Consider the following 17,553-nt stretch of genomic DNA (forward strand, 5'->3'; position numbering starts at 1 on the left):
AGTAGAAGGAAAGTATTCAACCTGGAGCTCAGGACCAGTGGTGTTCTGCAGGGATCTGTTCTGCAACCTCTGATCTTTGTGAATTTTATAAATGACTTGGATGAGGAAGTGGAAAGGTGGGTTAGTAAGGTTGCCGATGACACGAAGGTTGGTGGAGTTGTGGATAGTGTGGAGGGCTGTTGTAAATTGTAACAGGACATTGACAGGATACAAAACTGGGCTGAGAAGTGGCAGATGAAGTTCAAACTGGAAAATTATGAAGTGATTCATTTTGGAAGGTTGAATTTGAATGCCGAATACAGGCTTAAAGGCAGGATTCTTGGCAGTGTGGAGGAACAGAGGGATCTGAGGGCCCACGTTCATAGGTCCTTTAAAGTTGCCACCCAAGTTGATAGTATTGTTAAGAAGGCATATAGCATGTTGACTTTCATTAGCAGCTGGATTGAGTTTAAGAACGGTGAGGTTTTGCTGCAGCTCTACAGAGCCTTGGTTAGACCACACTTGGAATACTTGTTCAGTTCTTGTCACCTCATTACAGGAAGAATGTGAAAGCTTTAGAGAGTGTGTAGAGGAGATTTACCAGGATGCTGCCTGAACGGGAGGGCACATCTTATGAAGAAAGGCTGAGGGAGCTAAAGGCTTTTCTCACTGGAATGATGAAAGGTGAAAGGTAATTTGATAGAAGTGTACAAAATGATGACAGGCATAGATGGACTGTATAGTAGGAGAACTTTTCCCAGGGCATAAATGGCTATCACGAAGGGGCATAATTTTAAAGTGATTGAAGAAACATTTAAGCAACTCTTGGATAGACACATGGATGAAGGAATAAAGTTAAGGGTATATAGGTTAGTTTAATCTTAGAGTAGGATAAAAGGGTGACACAACTTCAAGGGCCGAAGGGCCTGTACTATGCTGTACTGTTCTAAGGGAAAATACAGAAATTTAAAAAAAAGAAACTGAAAAAACAACAAGCCTGAAGGAATCAAAACTGAGACTAAAAAGTGAAACTGCACATGAAATGGGGAAGTATGCAGTGCCTGACATAATTCACAAGTTCATCAGAAACCTGAGCCCTGTCAGTGGAATATAAATAGGCATTATAAGTACATGTCTGTTACATACGCTATTTATAATAGAATGGTGCAGAAAAGGCTCAAACGTGTGAATGAAGTGTTACTTTGATGGCACTTCACAGCTTTCAAAGGTCACAAGGAAGCTACTGACATTCCTACTTCACCAACAAAGTATTGTCAACTGAACTGGAGAAAAAGAGAAAAGAAGCAAAACCATAAACATTCCAGTGGGCACAACTTCCTCATAAATTAATGACTTTGAATCAATTTTTAATTTGATCCATCAGTTTCATATATGTTTTCCTTTAATTGTAATATTCAATCCCCTCAGTCACAGGGGTTGACTCCAGGAGCTGCTTATGACAATGTCTATGAGGAAAACATCTTCAGCTGCTTCATCAATGACCTTCCCTTCCTCAAAAGGTAAGAGGTCGTGACATGCAGTTGGGATTTTGCCTGGACTATCCAGTTCCTGACCTTGATAAAAACATGAAGCAGAGTTTAACTTCAGAGGTGATACCAGAGTGGCTGCCTTTGACATGAAGGTAGCATTTGGGCAAGTTTGGTATGAAGGAGCTCCAGGAAAAATAGAATCGATGAGAATCGGCAGGAGCAGTTCCTCTCTGCTGGTTGGAGTCATATCTGGCACCCAGGAAGATGGCTGCAGCTGTTGGAGCCAATTATTTCAGTCTTAATCAATTACTACTTCACCTTCTCAGGGTAGTGTCCTAGGCTCAACCAACTTTAGCGACTTGATCTTCCCACCGTAACGTTAGAAGTGGAAATGCTCGCTGATGATTGCATGCTGTTTAGTCCCATTTACAACTTGCCAAACATGGAAGCAGTCCAGACCCAAATGCAGCAATATCCAGGTTTGGGCTGACAAGTGGCAAGTAACATTACTCATCACACAAGTGACATACAATGACCACCTCCAACATGACAGAATCTAACCATCATCCCTTGACATTAATTGTATTACCACTGCAAATCCTGAAGTTCAGCACTGATCAGAAACAGAACTGAATTTCCCATATAAATATTGTGGCTACAAGAACAGGTCAAAGGCTAGGAATTCTGCAGCAAGCAACTCATCTGCTGAAGCCCCTGAGCCCGTCCAGTATCTATAAGACACAAGTCAGGAATGTAATGGAATACGTCCCCATTTGTCTGGATGAGTCCAGCTCCAACAATACTCAGGAAGCTTTGACACCATCCAGAATAAACTGGCTTACTTGATTAGCACTACATCCATAAAAGTTCATTCTCTCCACTACTGATGCACTCAGTAGCATCAAGATATACCATCTACAATTCTACAGTGAATCTGTTTTTCACTCTTTTAGGAAGTTGAACCAAAATCATTACAACTGCGATGAACGATGTTTTCACTTGGAAAAAATACACATATTTTGCGTGATATGATGGTCCCGTTAAAAGGGGAGGCAAACATTTAGACATATTATTACCAGACTATTAATCTAGAAACTCAACTAATGTTCTGGGAAGCTGGGTTCAAATCCTGCTGTGGCAGATGGTGAAATTAGAATTCAACAAAAAGAATCTGGAATTATGGGTTGAATGATGACCAGGAACCTGCGCTGAATATTGAGAAAGCCCTTCTGAACTCACTAATGCTCTTTAAGGAAAGAAATCTATCATCCTTACCTGGTCTGGCTTACATGTGACTCCAAACTCAGAGCAATGTGGCTGATTCCTAACTGTACTCTGGGCAATTAGGGATGAGCAATAAATGTTGGCCTCACCAGAGTTGCCCACAAGTGAACACCAAAAAAAAGATACCGCTGAAATAGGATTACTGATCTTAAAAAAAACTGGCTAACAGCAATTGATGATATAACCAAGTTACCAAGAAGATAAACAAGAGGAAAGGAGTCAAGAGTTATAGGAGTACACAGATTATGAGTGTGGGCTGTTCCCAGCAGTTTTGGTTTTCTCTTTTAGTTTTAACCAGGCTGCCTGCAGAACAGAAACAGAGAGAGAGTGTGAGTGAGACACAGAGAGAGAAAGAGACAGACAGACAAACAGAGAGATGAAAGGGATTTGGAGGGGTAACCTTGTAGAGGTAAACTAAAGGCCCAAGACATTTCCACCGGTATACACAGCTTTGAAACAGTCCTCAAACAAATGGTTAATATTTCAATTTTTGGTAAACATCTTATTTGGGATTTAGAGTGTAAGTCAAATGGCTGCATAAGTGTAGACAAGAACTTGATTAAACGGGTCGATTTACACTATAAGTAACTGAGTCCTATATATTTTAAATATTTTAATCCAACTATTTAACTGAGTATTTGATTATTACTAATCATGTTTCTTGATCTTTTTTATAATAAAATCTTTATGATTTAAATCCTGCTGCTTCTTAAGTGAGTTTTCATTTTGAAAAAAAATTACAAACTTCACCAAATTCAAAGCATAACCCACTGCAATTAAAAACCTCAGCTACTGACTTTTTTTTCAATTATCAGACTTTTCCTGAACCAACTGGAAACAATTCTTTCTCTCCGCTGAGGAACACTGGAACATTGAACTCAGGAGCAGTAGCCCCCACCAAATCCTCTCAATTTTGAACACCTCTGCCAAATATCCTCTTGAACATCTCTGCTCCAAGAATGAAAAAGCAGCTTCCCTCGTCTCTCCAACTTAACCAAAGTCTCTCAGTCTGGCACTATTTCAATAATGCATGTGTCATGCCGTTTCCCTGCCTCAATCGAAGCAAGACGCTCAGAGACACAGTATGGTTTTACCTCCTTCATCTTTATTCCAGGCCCTGGAGGGAGAGAGAACAATTGCCCATGTGCACAGAGACATGAGTTCTCAGCCTTCTCTCAAACAGCAGTTTCTTAATGAAATATAGAGTCATTTACAGGGAGGAGGATCCAGATAAGGGAACATACACATTACAATCAGCGAGTGTCAACAGTAAAGATTAAGCCATCTGCTGTTATACAATGAATGTACTTAAATTTGTTAACTGGCTTCACATAATGGATACTTTTCCCCTTATTAACTGACCTTACATGCTGATTGCTTCCAATATTGTTAAAGGACTCTACATAATGAATGCTTTTCCCCTTTATTAACCCATTACCCTTGCCTCCAGCATCCCATTGTTAATTGCAAGTTCATATCTGATCTGAGTCATGCTCAACTGAACCTCTTGTTTCACAAAACTCAAAACCTAACTCTTTCCCTGCCTGCTTATACCCGACACACACTCTCGCATGTATCATCAAAGGTTTGTGTGCACGTACAGCAAGTAATCGAAAAGCTTATAGAATGTTGCTTCATTGCAAGGAGAATTGAATTCAAGAGAAGGGAAGTTATGCTTCATCCATACAGGAAATTGGTGAGACCACATCTGGAGTACTGAGTAAAGTACTGGTCATCGTACTTATGGATGGATTTTAATGTATTGGCTGAAGTTCAGAGAAGATTTACTGGACTAATATCTGGAATTAGTAGATTACCTCCTCAGGACAGGCTAAACAGACTAGGCCTGTATCCTTTAGAGTTTAGAAGAGTCAGTGGTGACTTAAGTGAAATAGAAGATCCTGAGAGGATGTTAACAGGTGGATGTTGAAAGCATATTCCCTCTTGCGGGAGAATCAAGAACGAGGGTCACAGTTTAAAAATAAGGGGACGTCTTCTTTTAAAACACAGATGAGGAAACATTATTTTCTCTCAGAAGGTTAAGTGTCCTTGGAATTCCCTTCTTCAAAAGGGAGCATATACAGAATTTTTCAATATCTTTAATGCAGAGGTAAATAAGATTCTTATCAAGGGTGATGAAAGATTACTAGGGAAATGCAGGAATGTAGATTTAAGGTGAAACTCAGATCAGCCATAATTTTATCAAACGGCAGAGCAGTTTCGCTGGGCCGAGTGGCCTATTCTTCTTCCTTATTCATATGTTCACAATAAATCTCTCTACCCTCTGATAAGTCTGAACATAATTCTGAATGTATGATCCTTGCATTGGAGATACTTCCCACTTGCCTGGATGGATGCAGCCTCAACAACAATCAAGAAGCTTGACACCATCTAGGACAAAGCAACCCACTTGACTGGCATCACATCCACAAGCATCCATTCCCTCCATCACCAATGTTCAGCAGCAGCATTGCGTACTATCTACAAGATACACGGCAGATCCTTAGACAGCATCTTCCAAATTCTCAACCACTCCCATCTAGAAGGGCAAGGGCAGCAGATACATGGGAACACTACCCCCTGCTCATTCACCTCCAAGCCACTCACCATCCTGACTTGGAAATGTATTTCCGTTCCTTCAGTGTCACAGGGTCAAAGTCATGGAATTCCCTCCCTAAGGGTGTTGTGCATCAACTGGTAGCATGTGGACTGAAGCAATTCAAGAGGAACACTATCACCTTATGGGTAACTAGGGACAGGCAATAAATGGTGGCCAACCAGTGATGCCCAAGTCCCTCAAGTGAATTAAAAAATGGGCATTGCTTAAATTTTCACACAATCATTTCCTCTCTTGCATTTCAGTAAATTATAATAGCTCATGATTGAAACACAATACAAGTAGAAACATTTAGCAGTCCAATTACAGGTTTTATCCTTCCAAAACTCAGGCAGGTAGTGACATAGTGGATCAGCAATCCTGAGGCCTAAGTTAAGACCCTGGGGCATGCATGTGAATCCCTCTACAGCAGATGGTGAAATCTGAATTCAATTAATGAAATCTGGAATTTAAACCTAATCTAATGGTGACCATGCAACCAATAATCATCTGTCCTAGAGAACCTATCTAATTGACAAGAGTACATTAGGGAAGGGAAATACGCCATTTCTTACCTGGTGTGGCCAACATGTGTCTCAAGACCAGAAGTAGTGTGCTGACTCCTAACTACCTTCTGATAGGTCTCACAAGGCACTCAGTTCAAAGGCAACATATGCTGGCCTGGTCAGCAACTTCAACATCCCACAAAAGAAGTAAAATAATCTGAAAGCTTTCTGAACAGCATGTGTTTTGGACATCATAGAATCAAAGAATCAGCGTGGAAGCAAGCAGTCGGCCCATCAAATCCACACCAATCTTCAAAAGAACATCTCACCTAAACTCAACCCCCACAATATCCCTGTAACCTTGTGTTTCTCCATGGTTAAGCCACCTATCTTGCACATCCCTGGACACTATGTGCAGTTTAGTATGGCCAATCCAACTAACCTGCACATAGAGTCAAATATATAAAGCACAAAAACAGACCCTACGGTCCAGCTCATCCATACCGACCCAATATCCTAAACTAATGCAGTCCCATTTGCCAGCACTTGGCCCGCATCCCTTTAAACCCTTCCTATTCATAAACCCATCCAGATGCCTCTTAAATGTTGTAATTGTACCAGCCTCCACCACTTCCTCTGGCAGCTCATTCCATACACGTATCACCCTCTATGTGAAAAAAATTGACCCGTAGGTCTATTTTATATCTTTCCCCTCTCACCCTAAACCTATGCCCTCTAGTTCTGCACTCCCCGACCCCAGGGAAAAGACTTGGCCTATTTACCCTATCCATGCCCTTCATAATTGTGTAAACCTCTATAAGGTCACACCTCAGCTTCCAACCAGATGCAGCTTTTACTTTAGGCTCCTGATCACTGGGAGCAGAGCTGTGAAATTGTTCAAATTCCTTTCAAATAGGCCTTTTAAGTAGTGTACAAAAGACATTTTCATGTCCCTTCTGGATATTAACCTGGCTTTTGCCCGAAACGTCGATTTTACTGCTCCTTGGATGCTGCCTGAACTGCTGTGCTCTTCCAGCACCACTAATCCAGAATCTGGTTTCCAGCATCTGCGGTCATCGTTTTTACCCTGGATATTAACGTAGACCATTTCCCCATTTGCCATGTGATTTGCGGCCATTCATCTTCCAATTGTGACAGAACTGGAAATGCATCATCCAGTGATTCATGATTTCCATTCGTCTTACTTATGACCCCTTCTTTCTAATTCTATGTCAAAGCCTTCAGCGACACTTCTTTGGCTGGCACCTTCCTCCAACAGGTGAGCTGAACAGCTAATTTATTTCTCTAACTAAGTGTCAGGGTAGCTTAGTGGGTAGCATTCTTGCCTCCACATCAGAAGGTCATGGGACTAAGTTGTACTCCCAATCAGAGTGTTTCACCTGTTGGAGCTGCCATATGTCAGGTAAAAGGAAGATGTAACAGATTCCAAGCCGCCATTTAAAATGAAAGCCAGAATTCTGGTCAAAATGTACTCCACAAACATTATTCATTGAAACAAATTATCTGGTCACTAGCACAGCATGAGTGGGAGCTTACTATGTATAAATTACAAATGCATGTCTTAAAAACAGGGATTAAACTTCAAAAGTACTCAAAGTGTTTTGAGATGTTGCAAGGTTGTTGAAAAGCAGGCATCTCTTTGTCAGATCCTCAGTCCACATTGCTGTGCTTCTCCAACTTTTGTTTTTCACTCAAAGATTACACTCGTAAACTGCACTATACCTGGAGTAAATCTAAGAAAGCTTCCTTTGACTTATAAGCATTTCACTCTCTTTTTATCTAAACTTCTACTGTCTTTGTCAAGGCTACAAAGACTAGTGGTGCCTACGAACTCCTTCTCCAGAGCTCAGCCAACCCTCTACAAGCTCTATGCTTATCTCAATACCTCACACTATAGCTCACTCCTTTTCAGGATGATGACACCAACAGCCGTTTGCCATCTTAGATATTAAAAAGCCAACCTTCGTTGCTCTTGAATGCATCCTACTTTACCTAATCCTTCACTCCACTCGAACATAAGAAGAAGAGGTAGATCGTACAGCCCATCAAGCCTATCTTGTCATTCAATACAATCAAGGCTAAACTAGAGCCAAAACTCAGCCCCCAACCATATCCCATGATTCCCTAATGCATTAAAAATCTGTCTATCCTAGGATTAAATATATTCATTAACTGGGCATCCACAAATCCCTGGGGTAGAGAATTTGAATGATTCACAACCACTTGAATAAAATAATTTTCTTTTCTCATCCTAAATGTTGGTCCTTCATGCAGAAACTGTGCTCCTATTTTTGATTCCTTAACCAGCAGAGATAATCTCGAGTGTCTGCCCTGTCAAGCCCATTCAGAACGGTTTACGCTTCAATATAAACACTTCTGTCAGCGTCCTGTACTCAGTGTCTTGGCTTGCCTATACATCAAAATTAACTGATATTTGAGCCCCTCTCTCTAATCAACCCTATCCCCTTCCAAAAGCTCTGCACTCTTCTGGTTCTGGCACCTTGACCATCTCAGATTTTAATCACTTTGCCAATGATGGCCATGCCTGTAACTACCTGGGGAGTGAGCTCTGGGAGTTTCTCCTAAATTTCTCTGCCTCTCTCACCTCCTTTGAGATGTTTCTTAAAACTTTTTTGACCAAAGCTTACATCATCTGCCCTAATATGCTCTAATGTGACTCAGTATCAAATTTTGTTTGATGTTTAGTCACGTGAAGGACAGCTCACTGTGTTTAACTCGGTCTCACTGAAGGTTCTGACGAAGGGTCACCATTCCCAAAACATTAACCCTGTTTTCTCTCCACATGTGCTGCCAGACCTGCTGAGTTTTCCCAGCAATTTCTGTTTTTGCTTCTTATTCCCAGCATCCACAATTCTTTGATTTGTTGTCATTTTCGAATGGCAACTGCCATTCCAGTTTCCACTTCTGGAATGACCAGTTAAATGTCTAATATAAGCTCAATCTTTCACACTGACAAACCCAAGTGGCTGAGTGCCTAATCAGATTGCAAGACATTGAATAAACTGTGCACTAAAAGTATCACAACATTCAATCACGTACTTTTTGAATGAGCACAGGTTGTTCAAGTCATACTTTGAAGCCAAAGCTGGATTAAAATGATGTCAAACTGTGTTAAGAAAGACAGAAATTCATTGTACATTCTTTCTCAATAACAAAATCTGCATTAGAGAAAACACAACTTGAATTTTTGTAGCAAAACCATAAGTTCCTGGAAAATCTCAGCAGGTCTGGCAGCATCTGTGAAGAGAAATCAAAGTTAACGTTTAGGGTCCCTTCTGAGGAAGGGTCACATGAGCCGAAACATTAACTTTGATTTCTCTTCACAGATGTTGCCAGAGCTGGTGAGCTTTTCCAGCAATTTCTGTTTTTGTTTCTGATTTACAGCATCCGCAATTCTTGCAGTTTTTATTTGGAATTTCTGTAGCTTTTTATAAGTTGAAGACATTTGAAAACTCTTTACAGCCAAAGAAGTACTTTTCAACTGCTGTCACTGCTGACACATAAAAGCCAGCAGTAGATCTGTACACAGTAAGATTTCACAAACACCAATTAGATACTTAGCAGATCATTTTTCTGTGAGTCATTTTGTTTTTGAAATAAATACTGACCAGGACAACTGGGATAACTTCCCAGCTCTTTAGTGCAATAGTGCTTTGGAATCTTTTACATCTGGGAGGGCGTGTGAGTTACAGAAATGCTGAAAATACTCAACAGGATCTGGCAACATTTGCTCAGGAAGAAACAGAATTCTGTCTCAGGTCAAGGACATTTCTGCAGATAAGTTGTTAGTTAAGTGTCTCATCTGAAAGACAGCATCTCCATCTCCCTCAGCGCTGCACTGAAACACGAGCCTGAATACAGTGCTCAAGTCTCTGAAGTAGGAATTAAAGTCACAAGATTTTGACAGAGACTCTTCACGAGTCTCTGTAAACATTTTTCCAGGTAACTATAAAATCAAATCTTCATGGGAAGAGTTTTTTTTTGATAACTGAGTGTTGATGCACATGGGAGTTCAGAAGGTATCTCCAATCTAAAGGGATTTCGCAAAATGTTCCATGGGATTCTGTTAATTTTAGCTCGTGAGCCAGTCAGTCATTGCACAGCCGGGAAACAAAATCATAATGGTTTACAATCACATTTGTCTGTAAAAATATTACGAATGCAATTCATGTAAATGGTGAACTGCTCCGTGGTAAAACTTGCGTTAGTTTAGCTAAACCAAACCCCTTCTGCCTGAAGTCTGGAAAATCAGATTTGCACCTTGACTGGAATCCAATAAGCAGCTAAAAGTGTATATGTGACTAGTGAGGTGAGGACAGGACCATGATTGGCCTGTCAAAACAATATCTCTGCTCATAAGAGAAATGGCTACTTCAGAGCTAAGGTAACAGAAGGCAGCTGGACAGCATACCCAAACACAAGAGACTCTACCTCTTCATCACGGAGGGTAAAGAATTAGGGACAAGAAATTTTATTCAAAATCACATAGGACGCTGATCTCATCATCACTGAACTCTTAAGAATTCCTAAAATTCTAAACATTTGCTCATCATAGAGAATGCACAGTTTTCTGTGATAGAGAACTCCAAAGATTCACAATCCTGAGAGTTTAGCGATCTTTCTCTTTTTCTGTCTGTTGGTTACAAGGGCTATGTGCAAAGAGGGAATACAAAGTTTGCACAGTCTCAAAGTTGACAGAACAAAACTGACTCATGCTCAGTTGCTGTAAACAATAGGTGGGATGTCGAGGTGCTTGTGGGAAAAGAAAAATATTGTCATAAGGGTTCACTTTTCTGAGATTAGGGTCAAGGCACATTGCTCAGACAAGACTAGAGGGCACTTCCTTTTCCTTTTAATCCATTTTGAATTTGACCGAGGAATGCCTATCACTGACTTCAAAATCAAAATCGGATTCAGTGCAATGGGGTCCTGGAAGTCAGACAGGTGATATGGCACCAATTGTGAATACTGCACAGCATCTCAAACTTCTTAGGCAAGAACTGAAATCAGAGCAAAAGCTGGATGGTACCACAGAGAAAGGCACAGTTCCCAGGATAGGACATATGCTGGAGTGTGGTTAGTAGGGGATGAGAGACAAGGAAGTGGTGGTCGCAGAGGGTTTCCCAAATGTGTAAGATATGGACAGAGAGGGACAAGGAAGCAACAGAAGACAGGGATTCTTCCTGGGGTCCTGAAGATTATTCTTGCTCTTTCCAGCTCCCAAGAAAGAAAGTTAAGTTGACCTGGCATCTTTTTTCATTCATTCACAGGCTGGTCACTCCCATAGCTCACAGTGGGTTTCTCTCTTAGGCCTCCTGCCAGCATTCTATTAAAATAGCATAATTGTGCCACAACTTCTCCTGTTCAATGAAGCACCAGTTTGGAGGACTGGAACTTTGAGTGATTTGAAAGCCAGAAAAAATTAAAACGAAGACTAGGCTTATCAGATGATGTCTAATTCTGGTTGCTTTCATTCGACAGGAACCTGACTGGGTTAAATCATTGCACATAGATCTATCCCCAGCATCAACGCCTCATTAAAAGGATGATTTTAACAACCTTTGCTTAAGATTCTCTTGACCCCTTACCTGCTAATGGCTTGCTCTTCGTCCGTTATACCAGTCTCCCTGAATGCTCGGTTCGACTCCTCCAAACTCAAAGCGATTGCTCTCTGTAAGTCATCTTTGTCATCTCCCGTAAGGTCAATAACATCTAGAATTGTGAGAAACAACACCCTTGATTTAGAAACAAATTTATATTTTAGGGGTGAAGGGTGAGCTGTGGGGGTTAAAGAGTCACTTTGAATGAAATAAGAATGTGGCAGTACAGGAGAAATTACTACAGCAACGTGGATTTCAGCAAAGTACAAGCACTTAAGGAGATGATTCTTGCTTCAGGGTTTGTATTCAACTGACATGCAAGGCATCCCGGGTTGAAATCTCAGACGAGCCCTGGTTGTTTGGGGTGGTAGGTTGGCTCAGTGGTTAGCACTGCTGCCTCACAGTGCTGGGAACTGGGTTTCATTCCACCCTCTGGCGACTGCCTGCATGGAGTCTGCATATACTCCCACAGTCCAAAGATGTGCGGATTAGGTGGACTGGTCGTGTTAAATAGCTCATAGTGACCAGGGATGTGCAGGTAAGGTGGATTAGCCATGGGAAATGTAGAGTTACAGAGATAGGGTAAGTGGGTGGGTCACTCTTCGGAGGGTGGATGTGGACCTGATGGGCTGAATGGCCTGCTTCCACACTGTAAGGATTTTTATAATTCTATGATTAGCCAAATAATTTCCTGGATTGTCGGAGGCTGAGAGTTGACTTTACAAAAGTTTATAAAATCATGAGGGGCACAGATAGGGTGAATAGTCAAGGTCTTTCCTCCATAGTAGAGGAGTCCAAAATTCGAGGGCATGGGTTTAAGGTGAAAGGAGAAAGATTTAAATGTAACCGAAGGGGCAACTTTTTTGCAGCGAGGGTGGTGCATGTATGGGATGAGCTGCCAGAGGAAGTGGTGGTGGCTGGTACAATTACAGCATTTAAAAGGCATCTGGGTAGGTATATGAATAGGAAGGGTTTAGAGGGATATGGGCCAAATATGAGCAAATGGGTCTAGATTCAATTAGGATGGATGAGCTAGACCGAAAGGCTATTTCCATGCTGTTTGCCTTTATGACTATTATTTACGTTCCACAATCTCTATGCACTGGCCCCAGGTCTGTGGAAAGTGAGGGTTGAATATTTGGGATAGTTTTCACCTGCACTGTGTTGTGTCTGTTTCCATGCTGTACATCTCTCTTATTCTATGACTTATTGGGTTGATGAAACATTCAAATTAGGAAGAAAAACATCCAGCAATGCAGTTAGATATTCTGTCTTTCCAAACTTGTGCTTAATCAAAGGCAAATATCTATACTTTTCCCAGAAAATGCAATAGTAATACAGGATTTCATCACTGAAACATCCTAGAGATGCCTGAATTCAAAACAGAACTTGGTTTATTCAGGTACAAACAATGACTGTCTTTATTGGAAACAATATGGAATATCTGGGTGCTATAATTCAATAGAGTCAACACCAAACACAACAATCACAGGTCTGCTCACTAACAGCAGCAATTTAAAATCTATTAAAACATCAAGATCAGGTCCAAACATACGTCAAGAAAGTTGATTAAAAGTAATCAAAAAGTGAGGGAGTGGTGAGCCTGTGGAGCTCTCTGCCACAGAAAGTAGTCGAATTCAAAACATTGTTCTTTGGGCTAAAAGGATCAAAGATTATGGGGAGAAAGGAAGAGCAGGGGACTGAGTTGGACAGTCAGTCATGATCACACTGAATGTTGGTTTAGGTTTTAACAGTGAAACGGCCTACTCCAGCCCCTAGTTTTTATTTTTTAATGCTAATGAAATGATGTATCCTGAGGAACAGAATTCTGGGAGCTTGGTGTATAAACTATAACTCAATTAGACAAAATCTTGCCAGTACTGAGTAAGGGTCACACAACCTGAACCGTTAACACTGATTTCTCTTCACAGATGCTGCCAGACCTGCTAAGATTTTCCAGAAACTCCTATTTTTTGGATCTACAGTATTCGCAATTCTTTTGGCTTTAATAGAAAATATTAGTTGCGCTACAGCTGGTGTGCTGTAGACATTCACAATGCACTTGGGAAAGGATATAAAGAGGGTCCTCGATTATCCAAACATCACAGGCGGGGAGTATTTTGTTTGGAAAAACGAACATTCGATTAATCGAATGCCGGATAACACTGATTAGCCAAGCATCAGGACTTTGCAATGTTGTTTGGATAATCCGAATTTCAGACAATCAAATGCCAGATAATCTAGGTTCCTCTGTATTGGTCTCAGAGGAAGCACGGTGAAGATTCACAATGCTGACACTTGAAATCCAAGATTTCTATTTCAAGGACAGATTACTTAAAGTTGGAATGCATTCCCTGGAATCGAGACATTTAGTGGGTGTTTGTTTCAAGCTTTTTTTAAATCCAGTATTAAAGAAAAATTATAAGGTGGATAAACAGAAACTACTTCTGTTATTCACTAAGTCTAGATACATGGTCTAACAATTCAAACAAGATCTTTCAGGACTGGCTTTGGTGTATTTCAATGCAAAAAGAATGACTATGGATGAGATGCTTCTTCACAAACACTGATATACAGCAATGATAAATCTGAAACAATCTTCTTTATATTGTGGTACTCTCCTTCACCACTGGTCCATACAGGCTTTGGTTCAAGAGTTGAAGACCTTCAGATCTTCAGTGTTGCATAGGTCTGGGAGGAGAGATGTCCAAGGAGATATTTCAGCACTTGGGTTGCCTGGGCACAATCACGGTCAACAAAATCTGCTTGGGTGCAACTTCAACTTAGGTGACTTCAACTTCTTTGTTGCTAAAATTGATAGATCTTTTGGTGAGTATTGCTAAACATCCAAATATATGAAATAGGAACAGAAGAGGACCATTTGGCTCCTAGAGTGTGCCCCACCATTCAATAGGATCTGATTGATCTGTTTTATGTTTCAAATTCCACCTTCACACAAGGTCAGCCTATCCTACAAGGTAACCCACCCAATTCCAGCTACCAATCCAGTAAACCTCCTCTCAAGCACCTGAAATGAATTTACACTCTTCCTTCAATAAGGAGGTCAAAGCATTTAAGATGCTGTCCAACCAATGCCCTGCGTAAGTGAAACATAATATCCTTACTTAGTTGAGACTCCTTACGCAATAAAGGATAATATCCAATTAGCCTCACTGATTATGTGTTGTACCTACAAAATAATTTTGAGATTTATGCAATACAATACCTAAATTGCTTGTGCCCTGAAATTCTGCAGCTATCCTCATTCGAAGTGATATTTTGATTTTTCATTCTTCCAGCCAAAACAAACAACTTCACACTTTCCCACACTGCAGTCCATCTGCCAACATTTTGCCCACTCACTCAACCTGCATTCATCTGCAAGTGCCTTATGTTTTCTTCACAATATACTTTTATTACTTTAATGGCAACAGTTGCAAATTTAGTTGGTAAGCTTTCACCCTCCCCAAAGTTATTTATAAAATTATAAAAGGTTGAGGCCCCAGCCCAATTCTACACTGGACTCCACATGTCACATTCTGCCAGGCAAAGACCCATTAGAACATACTGTCAGCTTTCAGCCATCCAGCCAAACTTGTGTCCAGGCTTATCCATTATCCCGATAACATGAATTTTTACTTTCAGCACTAACTTTTGATGAGGCATCTTATCAAATGTTTTTGGAAATCCAAGGCAGGACATCTACAAACTTCTTAGAAAATGTCACAGTTGAAGTTTTCCTTCTTGAGCTCTTAGGACATTTCACAAGAATATCAATTCAATGGAATCCTGCAACCTCTGCTGCATTAAAAGTGTGCGCTGTTGACTCAGTTGGCTGGTTGGTTGGTTTGCAGAGCAGTGTGATGCCAACAGTGTGGGTTCAATTCCTATCACCAGTTTGAGGTTTCCATGAAGGTCTCTCCTTCTCAACCTCTTCTCTCACCTGAGGTCTAGTGGCTCTCAGGTTAAATCACCACCAGCCACTTCTCTCTAATGACAGAGAAGCCCTACAGTCTGGTAAGACTATGACAATACAATATAATACAGTTGATGGTTGGCAAGTGGACTCGGATTGGTAGAGACGCTGTCTGAACAATCCAACTACCAATGGTGATTGATGGTTAACCGCCTTACTTTGTTCAAACTTCAAATCGACTCTGATTGATCAGGGCATTGAGAAATGAACCAGAAAAAGCCTTTGTTGAGTTGAAAGGGCACATGTTCTTTTTGTCTGCATTTATGTAGCTTCCAGTACACATAAATGTAAGCATGACTGATAATCTTAAATAGGTTGTCAATATAATTCCTCAAAATTCAATTTCATGGAATATTTAGGTTTTGTACTTCCAAATGGCTAGACTTTGATATCTAAAGATATTACTGGACATGGAAAAAAGCTGAATATGGAGTTTGGTGAGGTCAGGCATGATCTCAGTGGGTGACAAAACAGACTCAAGTGGCTGAATGGCCTATTCTTCATCCCAAATTGATAAATTAAGTGTGTTACACATTAAGTATATTTATTCAAGAATGAAAACACCTACAGAAAAGACAACAGCAAGAACAGTACTGACATTCTGAACAAAATACAGAGTGATAAGGCTGCTTTTATGCAATATTGTAGGAGGTTTTAATCAATGAGGAAATCAAAGAGGTAGTATAGCAAAAAAGAATCTCACAGCTCACTAAGGTTTTTTTTTATAAATCACAGGTGCTCTAAATCCAAAGTAGAAAAAAAAATGAAAAAGCTGTAAATGCCCTGCACTTGAATCAAACAGGTTTAACACTTTGAGGGACCTTTCCTCAGAGTAAGAACGTTTCGGAATTAGAACCACTTGGTAAAGGGTGGAGCGAGAAAAGAATGGTAAGTAGTCCAAAAAAAAAGGCAGAGATCAGATTTTATTGTTAAATGAAGTGCATTGTTGAGATCTGGAGTGGACTGCCTGACAAGAAAAGAAAGAAATTCAATAGTAATTAGCAAAATACTTGAAATGGAAAAATTGCAAAGTTACAGAGCATGATTATCAATTGCTTTTCAATGATCAATAATTAGGGGAGTAGGACTAATTGGCCAACTAGCTCAGAAAGCCACAATCATAGAATCATAGAAACCCTACGGTGTGGAAGCAGGCCATTCAGCCCATTGAGTCCACACCAAACAGCTTCCCACCCATACCCAACCCCTACCCAAACTCTGTATTCCTGCATTTACTCTGGCCAATCTACCTAACCTTACATCTTTGGACTGTGGGAGGAAACCAGAGCACTCAGAGGAAATCCACACAGACTTGGGGACAATGTGCAAACTCCACACAGATAGTAGTCCATAGCTGGAATTGAACCCAGCTCCCCGGTGCCGTGAGGCAGAAGTGCTAACCACTGAGCCACTTTGCCAAATTCGACGATTTAGCAAGGAGAACAGCAGATGGAAGTTAAAAATACAGACACAATGTAATTCTGTGGAGCCTTAGAGACTAGCTAATCCCAGTTTCAATTCCCAATATGCGCTCAAGAGCGTTAGATGCTCTTGGACTGACTACAGTAGGGTTAGATTTGGCCTTTGCATGACATGACAAAGTAGGGAAAAAATTATTCAATTTTCCCATTTTTGGTTTCAGTAAATGTTGTTGGGAAATTAGACTTTGGGAACATGATTAGGCACCTTGCGATGGCATTTTTATCCAGTTATTTCACAGACACAAATTTTCGTTGCTTTAATTACGTTCCGTGTTCACTCCAGCAATGAACCAACAAGAGGGAAGAGGGAACGGAAAGAGAGAGAATTATGGGAATATCCCCTCTTACTTCCGCAAAGAAACATTTCCATAAATGAATGGAGCAACTTACAAAGTATGGTTGGCCAAAGATGACCATTTACTTGCATCAGAACCCAACCACCAAATTCACACATTAAACAGAAACCGAAGCCTGCAATGTGGTTGGTTCCAGTTTTTAGAATAGGCAATATAGAGAAACTGGCATCTCTGACTGGGTGCACTATGTTACAAGTTTCTTACACATGCACAATACAATTAAGTGGGTAACCAAAGCCCATA

At 40.6% G+C, this 17,553-nt stretch overlaps 1 protein-coding gene across 3 annotated transcripts in view; it reads right to left on the reverse strand.

Moving 5' to 3' along the window:
* usp25 (ubiquitin specific peptidase 25) overlaps window positions 1–17,553 on the reverse strand; it is a 201,872-nt gene that overhangs the window by 140,392 nt on the left and 43,927 nt on the right. For all 3 annotated transcript variants that reach the window (XM_072585756.1, XM_072585755.1, XM_072585757.1), the window contains exon 4: window positions 11,486–11,609. In XM_072585756.1, coding sequence (XP_072441857.1) covers window positions 11,486–11,609 — 124 coding nt within the window. The remainder of the gene's footprint in view (window positions 1–11,485; window positions 11,610–17,553) is intronic.

Source organism: Chiloscyllium punctatum, chromosome 15, assembly GCF_047496795.1.
Source record: "Chiloscyllium punctatum isolate Juve2018m chromosome 15, sChiPun1.3, whole genome shotgun sequence".
NCBI classification, from domain to species: domain Eukaryota; kingdom Metazoa; phylum Chordata; class Chondrichthyes; order Orectolobiformes; family Hemiscylliidae; genus Chiloscyllium; species Chiloscyllium punctatum.